The 15,472-nt window shown below is 31.3% G+C and overlaps 1 protein-coding gene across 1 annotated transcript in view; it reads right to left on the bottom strand.

Moving 5' to 3' along the window:
• The window catches only part of LOC123302466, a 284,195-nt gene that overhangs the window by 34,928 nt on the left and 233,795 nt on the right, over positions 1-15,472 (bottom strand). The window contains exons 9-16 of the mRNA XM_044885379.1: positions 9,264-9,473; positions 8,569-8,774; positions 7,782-8,190; positions 6,704-6,940; positions 5,548-6,198; positions 3,526-3,891; positions 3,349-3,451; positions 2,705-2,880 (exon numbers count right to left, since the gene is read on the bottom strand). Coding sequence (XP_044741314.1) covers positions 2,705-2,880; positions 3,349-3,451; positions 3,526-3,891; positions 5,548-6,198; positions 6,704-6,940; positions 7,782-8,190; positions 8,569-8,774; positions 9,264-9,473 — 2,358 coding nt within the window. The remainder of the gene's footprint in view (positions 1-2,704; positions 2,881-3,348; positions 3,452-3,525; positions 3,892-5,547; positions 6,199-6,703; positions 6,941-7,781; positions 8,191-8,568; positions 8,775-9,263; positions 9,474-15,472) is intronic.

The following is a 15,472-nucleotide window of genomic DNA, read 5'->3' as shown; positions in this document are numbered from 1 at the left end:
AATAATATACAGAAAATAAAATACGTTTTATTAGGCCCTTAAAATTAGGTAATACTAATTTAACTTGACTAATTCTGATTTTCTATCGTTGCAAAGGGCATTTTTATACCATGTATATATGAAATATACATAGTATTATAAGTTTAGTCCCAAGTTTGTAACGCCTAAAAATATTGATGCTACAAAAAAAAAATTGGTATAGGTGTTCATAAAATCACCTAATTAATCCATTTCCGGTTGTCCGTCCGTCCGTCCGTCCGTCCGGCTGTCCGGCCGTCCGGCCGTCCGTCTGTGGTCACGATTACTCAAAAACGAAAAGAGATATCAAGCTGAAATTTTTACAGCGTGCTTAGGACGTAAAAAGTGAGGTCAAGTTCGTAAATGAGCAACATGGGTCAATTGGGTCATGGGTCCGTAGTACCCATCTTGTAAACCGTTAGAGATAGAATAAAAGTTTAAATATAAAAAATGTTCCTTACAAAAAAATAAATAACTTTTGTTTGAAACATTTTTTTGTAAACATCACTGTTTACCCACGAGGGCGTTAATTAGGTACAAATTTTATAGTATGTAATTAATATAGGAATATCAAAGTGAATATCTTTTGTTATTTACATGACGTCAAAAAAAACAAACGACTGCGCATCAACACTTGCGCATTATATGAGAATATCAGTTAAATATGTCAGATATGTATGTATGTGAAATGTGACAGAGTTATCAACACTGCCTATACATGGTATTTCAACAATTAACTCAGTCAATTGTTTGTTTTCACTTGTTTTTTATTATTTTATACAAGAGAAGTATAAAACAGATAAATAGAGCCATCTAGTGGTAAAAATAAAACACTACTAGTTTCATACACGACAGCAATGGATTTGATCGAATTATTCGAATTTTTCTTGTATTTGGATAGAGAACTTTGCAAATTCAAACCAAAAAAAAAATCTTGTTCGTGAAAAAATTCTAAAATCTCCGAATTAAAAATAGCTTTGTATTGATCGATCCGATTTTGAAGGCTTTCGGGAGGTTAATATTGATAATTAGAAAATAATACAAATAAAATAAAATAATTAGGTTTATTAAGACCTAAAAATTAGATAATTCAAATTTAAATTTTCTGTATTTTATCTTTACAATATTTATATATTTTTTGATATTATTTTATATCATAAAAGTATAAAACAGAATAATAAAGCCATCTAGTGGTAAAAATAAACACTACTAGTTCCTTACATAACAGCAATGCATGTATAGCGTCTTTTTAATCGATAGCTGTAACAGTGTTTTCAAATACTGCCACTATGATCTACAAATTAGTTCCTCATTGACAACAATAATATATATAGAGGTCTCTTTATACTAAGTGATGTAGCAGAGCCATCTGTCGATACAAATGTATACCTAACATCATATATAGAATTTACAATTTATAGAGTGACAACGATATACGTCTCGATATTTAACGCTTACTTGTGTAGCAAGTACTTCTTTCTATCGCTTCCAACTAAAGACTCTAGATGGCTATTTTTGTTGTTAGTACTTCACTTTATCGCTTAAATGTCGCTATTACGTTGTGATGGTCAATAACTTCCACAGTAACACAAAACTTGATAAAAATTAGTACAGTTAAAACCCGGTATAACGACTAACCGATTATAATGGTGAAATTGAAAGGTCTCGAGTATAGAAATCCTTAAATAGACAAATATATAAATGTACAGCCTATCACAACATCGGTTATAATAGTTATAGACAAATATATGAATGTACAGCCTATCACAACATCGTATTACGTATATCGAGTATATCTCGGATACGTATTTCGAGTATATCTCGAAGAAAATGTTGGATAAATTTTATATGAATTATCTCAAAAAGTATTGGTTTAATCATCAAATGAATTCTTTTTTTAAATATTTTATGAGGTCAAAATAAAATTAGATGCTGTGTTTTTATTAAATTCAAAAAGAAAAATCGGTTCGGAATCGAAATTGAGAAACGTAAATATACAATTTTAGGCAATATCTAAAAAAGTACTTCTCCAATTGTCTAATGAATGCTATTTTTGGGTCAAAATAACCTTATATACAGAGTTGTATCATAATCAGAAACAAAAAATTTTTCTCGATTTTTTGTAAATTTCTTAAGAGGTTGGAAAAAATCGAAAAAATTACCAAAAATATTTTTTTTGCAAAATTTGATAAAACACAGTTTAAAAAATAATTTGGGTCCCAAAAAATTCAAAAATCTTGTTTATTTGACGATTAGAAGAGTAGTTTTTCTGATATGGGCTAAACCGTTCCAAATCGAAATCGACAAATATTGCTTAAGGATTTCAGGCAATATCTGAAAAACTATAAACCTCATCGTCAAATGAATCAGATTTTTGAACTTTTTGATCGTAATTACCTTATTAACTGAGTTTTATCTAAATCAGAAACAAAAAACTCATCTTGATTTTTCGCAAAGGATACATTTCCAGATATCGCCTGAAATTTTATACATAAAGTGATATCTTGGACCGATTTCAAGCAATGCTTCTACCATTCTTCCTATGTTCGGAAATAAATATGACGAAGGAAATAAATATAACCAAGCATAACAATACGTGGTGAAGTGGGTTGAAGTAATAATAAACGTAAATATTAAGTAAGAAGAATAAGAAAAAAACGTAAAATTAAGAAAAAAGAACACTAACCTTTAATTGATCAATTGATTTCGACAATTCTTGTCGGGACTGAACAGTCTTTGTAGATGTGCGACCAGCAATTGTAATTAATTCTGCTCGCATTTCAGCAATTTGTCGATCCAACGAACGGGCTCGTTGTAAATCTGATGCTTGAATTTGCATGGAACTCCATGAGCCAAGTAATGCTGTAAAGAAAATTTATCAGCTGCTTAGAAGATTGAGCATGGAAGGAGGGCACATTTAGTTATTTTGAGGAAGAGTTAAAAAAAAACTCATTGCAGACGATCTCACATGGGCTATATATTTTTTTGGAATATCCTTTACAAACGATTAGGTATTCTTTATGAACTTAACATCTCTAATTTCTCTTTATAATTCAGAGACACTTAGAATTCAAATTATACCGTTTTTAGAGCCAAAAAATGGAAAAGAGTACACAAAAGAGTTTTAAGAAATTCCAATTCAATCAATACTAGACAGAAAGTTTGTCTTTCTAGACCTTTTTGTCAATCTTACCGAAAGAAATGAGCCCTTCAACTATTTTCCGTCTTTATACTTCAGAAACACATCCAGATTATACCGTTTTTGAACCGAACTTTCGAGAAATTCGTAGTTATGTATTTAATTACGAAAAAGAAATGAGAAATAATTACCTTTGACATCACGAAGTTCTGAAGTTGATAACAAATTTCCTTGTACTTTTAAAAGAACTTGTAAGTAATGTAAATTTTCACGACAAGTTGCCATAATTTCAGCCTTAAACAAAAAACGAACCAATTAGTCTCCAAAATACTCTCAAATTTTACTAAAAGTTTTAAAAAATTACTTACAAAATCTCCTTGTAACGAATCTGATTTCGTTTCTAAACCAGCCATTTCTTTTGCAAACACATCTTCAGTATAATACAATTGGGCACGTGATTCGCGAATCACATGACGATATTCTTCGACATCGGATTCGGAATCCAAAGCTGGTGGTATTGAGGAAACATGATGGTGATGATGAGAGGATTCTAAACGATTGTACTTGTTACGACCCACAAAGGCAGGTGATTGTGATTGTGTTCGAGCGGATAAACTTGAACAACAATCAGATTGACTGTCGATGTAATTACGATAATCTTCACCGAATTCAAGTAAACGTCGAGCTGCCTCTGAATCAGGTGTTTCACTGTACGGTTCGGACATGTATTTTTCCTGAAAATTATAAAAGAAAATTATATAAATTATTTAAAAATTTTAAAGAAGCTTTTTTTTCAGTTGGGGAGACTTTTACCAGCAGTTAACTAGAGGGAATTCTTGTATATGAAGGTAAAACGATTGCGATATGCGGAGACGGAAGGCAAAAGCAGCAGAGATCCTTAATAACGAAGATATTGAAGATATGGAAGCTCTAAAACAATCTACCGAGCCTATATAGAGGGTAATAGGCACTAAAGCAAAACCAGGTGGGGATCTAACCCTAAAAAAGGTTTTGGTCACAGAAAACCGAACGGGCCCAGTACGAGCCGGAGTGGAGAACACAAAATTTAAGTCAATTAGGCTAAAATTTTGTTCGAAAGTTGAGATTGGCAACCATGAAGTTAGGTTTTTGGATTCTTAATCTTAGGAGAAAAAAATCGACAATACAGATATTGATTTAACAAGATATTTCCTGAAATTTTCCACGAAGAAAGCTTTAAAAAAGAAAAATTTAACCCAAAAACTATTAAAATCGTTCTCTTTCGAAGATATGGCTAGTTATCGTCAGAAATTATGTACAAAGAAGTCATATTTCGAAAACACTCTCAATTCGATTCGATCCAAATTGATAAGGCTGGAAAATTTCTAAAAATTTTATTAAAAGACGTGCAATTTGAGATTTCCACATTTGTACAAATTCACTTGAAATATTTTGGAACATGCGTTTTTAAAAAATTCATCATTCTCATCTACGGATGAAACATGAGCTTGAGCATTCCTTTCAAAATGAAAATGATATGAAAATTGTATTTTACAAGCATAATTCAAGCTTTACTTTTTTTCACAATAAAACTGAACTTACCAAAAACTTTGTAAGCAGCTTTTCATAAAAAGAACATTTTTTTCGTTTATTTTATAAAGAAAATTCGAAATTCATATACTGATTGATTTTTAAAATCAACTTTAACGGGCGCTGAAAAAATCCTAAAGGCTTTATCAGGCAGAAAATCTTTACCTTTTACCCTTAGTATTAAATTTCTTCTAGAATTCGTTATGTAAGATTTGATTTAACAGAAAGCAATCAGAGTTTTTTGCAAAGAAGTTTATCAATTTCATCAAAATATGCCCCCCCCCCCTTATCTTTAAATGAACTGCTTTCGAAGCTTAGTCCGTGAAACACCTAAAATTATTTTCATTTTTCATTTCTGTCGCGAATGGGGAAAGTAATTCTTCTAGATCAGAGAAATTGTTGGTTACAGAAATCTTAATCGCAATGTGGGACTATTTCAGACCAATAAAAGCTGTTTTTTTACTCCATATGACTCAAATTAGCCCTCTCCCTTTTATCTTTAAATGAACTTCATTCGAAGCTTAGTTTGTGAAACTCCCCGAATTATTTTCTTTATTTTGCGATTAGAAAAAGTAATTTTTCTTGGTGACAGCAACAGAAATCTTAGCCGCAATCTGTTTGACTAATTCAGCCCAAGAAAGACTGTGGTCATTTCTGTTTGGAAAAGCATGTTAGTCCTTAAAAAATTTCCCTGCTTTAGGTTCGAAAGTAGCTTCTAAAAATGTCGATTTGTCTTCATGATTTTAAAAACCAAACCAGTATACAATTTTTTTTAAATAAAAAAGTGGGAAAAATCATGGATAGAAGTTAGAAATACTCACCAAATAGTTATCCCATTCAGAATACGACGATAAATGTTCCTCAGTTCCCACCGTATTCAAACTATTCTTTTCTGGACTACTATCACGTTGTACTCCAACATTATTCGGTTGTATTGGATTCAAAACTTGTTCACCCAATTGAAAATCAGGCATAGTTTCTTTCGCAGCCACAAATTGTTCCGAAATCGTTTTATTATTTACATCATCGTCCGAATCAAAACTACTTGTCTGCGATTGTGGTAAATTAATCGGTTCACTCGAAATATTTCTCTCATGTATGGCATGATGTTTGGCTGCGGCAGCGCCCGAAAACGAGCCGGATTTGTGTAACGACTTGGTGAGCGGTACATCCGAGCCAGATTCACTTTTACGTCCACTTGTTGTATGTTTACGTACACGGAGTTTCTTACGGCTTACTTTTGTCGGTGTTTCTGGTGAATGAATTGTACCGATACTGTTAACGGATGTGGAACCGCGTACACTCAACGAGGCTAGCTCATGTAATGCGGATTCCGATATTGAGAAATTGTTTAACGTTTGTTGGGTAAATGTTGTTTCATTGTGTATTTTTCGGTTTCCTTGAAGTGATGATATGCACGCTACACTCCATGGTCGATTCGATTTTATTGTTCGTTTAGTTCGTAAATTTACCTGAAAATAGAAGAAAGACTACTTTAAAAATTTGCGCTGATTTTGTAGCTCAAAGAACTTCTTGGCCTAAATTTCGCAGAAGAGAGAAAGGAGATAAATGAGAAAACCTAGCCAGAACTAGAAACTATTGACAGAAAAAGGCAGTGGAGATGAAGAAATATCTGGCCACTTGATGAGACCCCAGCGACGAACCGAGTTCAAGAGCAAACAATTTATGAGTTTATAGACTGATTATTTGGGTAGAAGCTTAAGACTTAGAAATACTATCTCTAACGGTTTGCAAGATCGGTCCTACGGGCCCAAGACCCAATTGATCTATGTTGCTTTTTTACGAACTCGACCTCACTTTTGCGTCCTGAGCACGCTGTGAAAATTTCAGCTTGATATCTTTTTTTGTTTTTGAGTTTTCGTGTTGTCAGACAGACGAACAGCCAGACGGACGAATATCTCCAAGAATTCGAGCTAGCGAAAAGATAGTATTTTCTATTTAACTTTTGCGACTTACCTTATTTGTACTGTATGATTCGGAATTAAGTTGTGAATGTAGTGGAATTGTTTCTGAAGTTGGTGTTAAATCACTATCAGCAATTATTTCAGTGGATGTCGCTTGCGATGTACAACCACCTACTTGTCGGAAAGTTGCAACACTTTCGTTTAAATCCTCCGACGACTGTGATTCTTTTTCACCTTCAGATTCCGTTGTATATTCTCCACTTGCATCACAAGGATCGTCTGATTTGTTCTGAAATAAATTTTAAAAAATCTTTAAAATCGTGTTCGTATATTTCCCTCACAGTTCGGGAAAATTAAACTAATTTCTAGCCTCATTTGGGACTTATTTCTTTTATAAATTCGATGAGCGGCAAACTTAAAAATTGCATTAACTCAAACGAAAATTGTCTCATTTTTTGGATTTAGTTTAGTAATTAGGACCCAAAAGATACGAAAATCTAATTCTTCTTCTCTTCGAATGGGATTTTTGACGTTATCTCAAAAACTATGCATCTGATCGTGAAATGAACGCAATTTTTATCATCTATTTATTTCGGATTATGATAAAACTTGAAATCTGGAGTAATTTTGACCCAAAAACTACAAAAATTGGGTTATTTGAGGATAAGTTGAATATTTTCTATGGTTTCGCCCAAAATCCTATATCAAATCCTATATCACGAACTTATATAACAAGAACGTGGCTGAATTTACGGCTCCTATCTGGACGGGGTCTAATCATTGGTCGTTGTGTACTTTTTACTGCGCATCAGTCCGCCTTTCTCTCGAACGAGAGATAAAGCGATGTTTACACAATTGAAACAATTGAAATTGTTTTCAAACAATTTTTTCGATTGAAAACAAAAGAAGAAAAATTTGAAAACAAAAGACAGCCCAATGCGCAGTACAAAGTACGCAACGACCGAGGACTAGACCTCGCCCAGATAGACGCCTTTTTTCTACTGGTCCTCCACTCGAGTTTCACGTCCTTGTTATATGGGTTCTTGCCATATATTTTGGAAACATTTCCAGCATTACTTCCTCGAAATTCAAACAGAAAAAAATTTTAAAAGGGTATAGAAAAAACTTACTTTCATTTCCATAATATCCGAAGTAGATCGATTCAACCATTCCTTAACACGAATATATTTAACCGGTTCAATAATCGATTTACGAACTTTTGCCGGTGTACTGACCAATTTTTCAGCATTTTGTACTAAACGATCCAATTCATCTTTTGTTAATTTTGATATGTTTTGTTGGGGTCGTGGAGATGATGTTGCAAACTGTAATTTCATTGGCTGTAAAGGTTTACGTTCCGGTGAATCAACACAATCTTCGGTTTGTGTTTTTACTTCGATATTCTGTTGTGGTTGTAGATATTCGGTTGTGTATGTCCATTCGTCTTCCGAAGATTGATCCATTGTGTGCGAATCACCTGATTCAATATCACGATGTTGGCAATAGTATGTTACGTTATTCGGTCCGTTATAATCGATCCTGAAAAATAAACAAGATGTTGAGTGAATTGTTTAAAACCACTATGTATATTAAGTTAAAAAACTACAGTCAAAACCAATTATAGCGGCATTGAATGGACCTACAGTTGCCGTTGCTATATCCGTTAGTCGTTATAAGCAATACGTTCTTTTTATCACTCTGAGAAAAATGTTTTAGTGGTTTGATTGAGGTGGCCATTTCGTGTTCGAGCTTGTCTTTTGACAATCGGGTTTTCGTTTTCTTGAAGAACATAAATCTCACATAACTTCGAAAACATAGGGCCACCCCTGATAAATGAATTTAATTTTCATTTTGGTTAAAGGCGAAAGCGCCGGATGTCTAAATACTTGATTAAATAGGATGTAAAATGGTACTTACTTGGTTGTCGGTGCACAAACTTCTGGTGGAAAATGTTTGGAAATACGTTTTTTCTTACGATCCTCGGATTTTTTATGCTCAGTTTTGTGATTTTCTTTAATTTGTGATTGTGTGATTGTATCCATTTCGTGCTTGTAATTATTTTGTGAGTCTTTATTTAAATCAGTCATTTTATTGACTAGAACACATGTTGCTTCGATTCCATCCTAAAAACAAAAACGCCAATTTCAAATTCAAAAATCGCAAAAAAAATTTAAATGAAAGTTGTTTGTTTTAACTTAAAATGTGGCTTGGGGTAGGCCTCCTACGCTAGATCTTGTGGCGTGGAGTGTTCCCTATCGATTGTTCCACCTAAGAAATTTCTCAGGCTTCAAATGAAAGTTGTCTGTTTTGACTATGGCTTGAGATAAGTGATAAATCAGATCTTGTGGCGTGGAAAATTCCCCACTTGCTGTTGGATAATTCTAGGACTATAAAGTCAAAGGTATTGTCAGACTATTCAAAACCTCGTAATACATGAGACCGAGATTGATGTATCACCCATAGATCTTCCTCTTTTGAAATTCTCGAGATATTTCCCAATCGATCTTGATTTATTAAACTCTTTGAGCCTTCTTACTACAGGAATTATATATTATCTGTTCCTAAAGAATTCAGTGGATCATAAAATAAAAATTTTTATGTAAAAACTTTACCTCAAAATAGAATTCACCATCGGATTCAGACGATGTACAAATTTCGTTATCAGAACTGGCACTTGAATAACACTGCGATGTTGTCGCTAAACTTTGAGATCTTGAACTGTGTGGTGATGAGCTGCTCTTTTGTGAACTTAAACGTGGTTGTTTGTATGCGGGTTCTTCATCAGATTCACTATCGCAAAATATACTGACGTCTCCAGGACTCTGTAACAAAACAAATAAAAACCACATTTTAATTATATAATGTCTGTCAATTTATTATCAAATACAGTCAAATTCTTTTGTAATGATCATTTCTTTATGATTTATGTTTCAGTTTTACATGTTACATGCTATATTATTATATAATATTTTATTTATGATCAATAAAAGATAAATGATTGAGTTTGAGAGTTTAATAGGAAAATTCGTGAATTCTTTATTACAGACTAGCTTCATATTCGCCCACTTTACTGGACTTAAAACTAAAAACCATCGCTTTATAGCCCCCACTTCTCTTGAGCTCACTTAACCCCCTTCCATAACACTCGAAGGGATTGTGTTACACAGCTAAAATAGTCATGATGATTCATTGAGTATATTAGAAAAGATGGGCATGAATTGTTTTAAAATTACTATTTTAAATTTTTACAGAAATTTTTAATTTATGGTTCAAAATAATGGCCATAGATGAAGCAGTAAAAGTGTCAGATTTAATTTAATTTTTTTCTTTTTAATATATCTTTATAAATTATAGCTCATGTGTTATTCTGATGTATGAGCTATATTGTTGTACAGTTTCATTCAAATCCATTCGATAGTTTTTGCGTGAAAGCGTAACAAACAAACATCCTTACTTTTACATTTATAATATATAGAGATATATCAGATATCAGATTATTATTGATAATTTAATATTTCCTGATAAAAAGTATTTAATCGATTAGTTTTAATTTTCCAATCGTATAATTATTGACTGATAATTATCATTTGATATTTATCGAGGTATAAATATCATGATAATTATCGAGACTATTATCAATATAATATTGATAATTATTGTGGATTCTGGATGTAAGATATATTTGGGCATGGGTTCTTGGCCTCCTTCTAAAATGAATGATCTCAGGGAAGATAAATAAACATGGGAGTCAAAATAAACGAATTCCACTAAAGTACTTAAGTAAATAAAAAAGCATTAAAAAAAACTATAAATATAAAAAAAAAATTGTAATTGAAATTGTTAATTAATAAAGATATAAAATGATTGTTGATTGATCAACTGTTTGCTAGCTAGAACTGACTTTAGCTTTGGAATTACTTTTAATGTCAAAGTAATTTTATTGATTTCTTTGTAAAAATATCAAGAAAACCGGTCAGTCGCCATCACCATGTTATAATCCGTTACGCATTTGAAGGTATCAATATGTACAGAGTGTCCTCATTTTAAAATCGGTTACATTTTTAGGGAAATTTAATAATTTAATATAATTTAATAAAATTTTGAGATCTGGGTCGTGTGGCGATCGAATTAGTTTGAAGTTTTCCAATTACAAAGATTCTAATATTTTTATTATTTTCTTTAACTTTAACCAAGACCATAGAACTTGACTATTCCTTGAAATTTCAAAAAACACAAAATTTCCCGATATATCCAGATTTTTAAAGGTATTTCAGGTCGGTCGCTACCCAATACAAAAATGGCAAGTTTGATGATATAATCGAAGTTGGGTCACCATTGGATAATACATTCTTTGTACTCCAAGTCAAGCCTTGATTTGTCAGTTTTTATCCCACGAATCAATTAATCTTGGTTTGCTAGTCTTTGTCCAAGGCTCAACTAATATTAGAAACCGAGCGTAGGTTTTCTTATTTTTGCCAAAGCCTTGATCAAGGCTAATAAATCAAGCTCTTGATCAACCATAAAGCAAATTTAAAAAACCTAATTTGCTAGTTATTCTAAGATTAATCTAAGAAACCAAACCTTGTCTAAGTTTGCTAATTTTTGTGAATGCCTTGACCAAGGCTAATAAATCAAGCCATTGTTCAAACATAAATCAAATTTAAAAAGCCAACTTTCCTAGCCCTTCCAATGCTCAACTAATCTAAGAAACAAGGCGTAGGTTTGCTAATTTTTGCCAAAGTCTTGATCACGACTAATAGATCAAGCTGTTACTCATAAACCAGAATTAAAGAACAAAGGATTACTACTGATTTTAGTGCCTTCCGCTGTACCAACTGAGCTACCGATGGTTGTTATATATGTACAAAAATATGTTATATATTATAAAAATGATCAATAAGTTTATTTCAAACTCTCTGTAAATTAGTAACAATAATCTTCATGTAGTTGACACAACTACACATGAGCCAGACATGACAGGTATGTGCTCTTAGTAACCAAATTCTATATTTAAAGCAAACGCAAAGAAATTTTCATTTAATTCGTCTATTCGCTTTATTTACACGATTATATATTCCAACTAATTACAATTTTATTTTCCATCAATAAAATGTATGACTTTAAACTAAAATCAATTTCTTTCATAGAAGTAATGATTGTGTTTATTTAATTTCAGTGATTTTGTATCAATGAATTCATATTTTAAATTCCATCCCATTTTCTTGTAAATACAAATATTAAGCTGCACTTGTTCCAATCATTATTAAATTGTTTGAAAGTATTTTTACTTTATTTCTTCAATATGAAAAGGCTAACTTTCGGATGAGGTTGTCATTATTAGAAATTTTTGTTTTCAATATACGCTGATTATCCAAAGACATTTTCTCTCTTCCCAAAAGCTTGCATCATTGTTTGAGGTCTTTTTTCTTTAGCTAAATACTGGCGAAGACAAGTTAAAACGGGCTCCCGGTACATTTATACATGTGTTTGAATGATTAAAGAATTGTATATACATACCATTATTTTTATTAGAAGAATATCTAGAATTATGTTTATTGATACATATACATACAAACATACGGTGGTTTACAGTTACCATACATTTTTGTCCCTGACTGCAATTAATAAAGGGTTAGTGTTTAATTATTATCAAGTGTAGATATATGTGACTCAGTCATAATAAAATATGTTACATATATGTCTTAATACTTTGTGGGAAATTTTGTCTTCAATAAAATTCATCTTTGCATTCTTCTTTCATATGCTATTTACTAAAGAGGATAACCTCCAGATTTTAACAGGCGAAAAAATGAAAATTTTTATGCAAAATAAGGAAGTTTAAAAAAAATTATCAAAAACTTTTAAAAATATATATATATTTTTTTTTTGAGATTTCTCCATCAGAACAATGATTTTTTACTCAACACTTTGTATGGTTACCTAAACTGAAAATTTTAGAATTTTGTTACTTTCTCTTAGCAAAAGTCAAAATGACTCAAAAATTTTGAGCCTTATAACCAATCATTGTTGTCATTCTCATACATTCTTAAAATTGGCAAAGTTATGCAAAAAAAATCAATTTTTTGTACTAATGACATCATCTAAAATTCTAAATGATACTTTTTCACAACAAAACTTCAATTTCGATTTTTTAACCCAATTTTCTAGATCAATTTTTGTAAATGCATATTCTACGGCTCTAACGATTTTCATGAAAATTTGTATGCAGGGAGTTTTTGGGGCGAAAAATCGATCAAGCTAGGTTTTATTTTTAGAAAACGTCGTTTTCACGAAAAATTGAAACATTGACAGCAAAATATGACTCTCCTGACATCTATTCGCGACGAAATAAAGTACATTACCGGGACATTTAAAATGATATTTGTGATTTGTGATGACGCAATTTAAATGGTTCTTAAATTACAAACACTTTTCGTCAATTTATCCTGAAAATCGATTTTCTGAACTTGATAACGTAATTTAAATCCAATTTTCAAGTACTAAATTCCACTAAATGTAAACCATTTTTTTTCTTAAAAATTTGGTTTAAATTTAAAGTAGTACGAGCGCCAAGACAAGTTTAGACTTGTGGTTGAAACTATTTGTACCTTATTTTCAACTTCGATGATGGATTTTTTTGTATAAATTCATGAATGTAGACGAAAAATGAGAATAAATTTTTCGATATCTGCCTTACTTTTCGAAATATAAATAATTAAACAAAATTTTCAATCGTCCCTCCCCCACTCCCCTCTAAATCTTTCAGAATTTATTTAAACTTAGTCCAACTTCATATAAAAAAAATCAAGTACATCCTTAACACAAGTTTCTTTTAACCAAAAAATAATTATTTGAACATTATATCGCAATCGCGTTAAAATAAACCTTTAAAAAAATGTGTGCATAACAGATTGCAAAATAAACACACATTTTTCGTTCCAATCTAATTCCAAACAATTAAAAAAAAAAATAGGCGCAAAAAAAAAAATATTAAAAAATGTCACCTAATTTTAGTTTTTTTAGTGTGATGATAATGACTTAGAGAATGATGAAACAGCTGCTCGCCTGGATATGACACAACATTCATCGTGTCATCATAACATTGTCCATCAATGAAATTAAATATGTATATGTATATTAGCAAGTTAAGCCAGCCTTGCTGCAATGACCTAAATATTTTTCCCTCCAAATAATAAAAAATGAAATACAGTGCAACCTTAATATAACGAACCTCAATATAATGAATTCCTCGATTTAACAAATTTTTCGCAATCCCCTTGAATTGTCCATAAGAGTCAATATAAAATATACCTCTACATTTCGAATATTTTTTGCGAACAGTCTCTTTATAACGAATTTTCAACTATAATAAAAATTTTAAATACCTCTAAATAACGAAATTCGTCAATTCAAAACCTTTATATAACGTATAAAGTCCCACCAATATATGACAGTTAGTATACTCCATAGTACGTAATTCATGTCGCGAGAGGTTCCGACACTTTTTTCCTCTTTATATCGAATTTTAGACCAACTTAACCTCAATATTACAAACCTCAGTTTAATGAATTACTTGATATAACGAATATTTACTGGTTCCCTTCAGATTTGTTATATCGAGGTTGCACTGTATTATAAAATGAAGTCAATCACATTTAGAAAACACGTGTCTTTTTAAAGCTGCTCATACAGGTTTAAAGGTTTCGTTTCTACTAAGTTTGTGGATTGTTTTTGGAAAAAACGTTGAATAAATGGAAAATCGTTAGAAATTTGAAACCGAAAAAATTATTTACGCAATTCTACACTGAAAAAAAAATTCTTAATATCAACCGATATGAGATTGTCTCAACCTCATCGCGAGAGCAAATATGGCGATGGGACCACGAATATGATACAACTGCTGTATGGGGTTGAGTAGTGTAGTTGACACAACAGCTTGAGTTGTTTATATGAAAGTAATATAATGTCTATAACAAATTGCAAAAATAATTTTAAACAATTTTTTTTAAATTGGTTCTACCACTTATAAATATTATAACAAAATAGTGATGTGATTGACACAACCGCATGAGTAGATTAAAAAAAGTTTATATATTTTCGAGTCGGACTTGATCCAGCGACCTATGGATTATTACTGATTGTATTGTCTTAAATCCTCTAACTGGGCTACCGAGGGTTGTTATTTAAGTATAAAAATATGTTATATATTATTTAGTAACAACAATCTTCATGTAGTTGACACAACCACGCATTGGCTCGACAAGACAGGTATGTGTTCGTATTAACCAAATCCTATATTTAAAGCAAACGTAAAGATATGGTCTATTAATTCGTCTATTCACTTTATTTACACGATTATATTTTCCAATTAAGTACAATTTTATTTTCCATCAATAAAATGCATGACTTTAAACTAAAATCAATCTCTTTTAGATAAGTATAATGATTTTGTTTATTTAACTTCAGTGATTTTGTATCAATGAATTCATATTTTAAATTCAATCCCATTCTTTTGTAAATACAAATATTGGGCTCTACTTGTTCCAATCATTAGGATATTGTTTGAAAGTATTTTAACTTTATTTAAATATGAAACGGCCACATGAGCTATCACAAGAAAATAGCGTATTGTCTTGGTCACCACCTTCTAAGTGAAAATGTTGAACGTCTATGGGTTTCATTAAAATGATTATACCTCTGTAATGAATAGTATTCAGGTGATTTAATAATGTCCGGGGTAATTATCTCGCACGCAATATAATTATTAATATAAATTATTCGATTTTCCATATCATATTTATATTAAATATAGCTAATAATA

This window comes from Chrysoperla carnea, chromosome X, assembly GCF_905475395.1.
Source record: "Chrysoperla carnea chromosome X, inChrCarn1.1, whole genome shotgun sequence".
Lineage (NCBI taxonomy): Eukaryota > Metazoa > Arthropoda > Insecta > Neuroptera > Chrysopidae > Chrysoperla > Chrysoperla carnea.
Note: the sequence above shows the minus strand (reverse complement) of the source record. Positions and strands in the feature narration are given on the sequence as shown.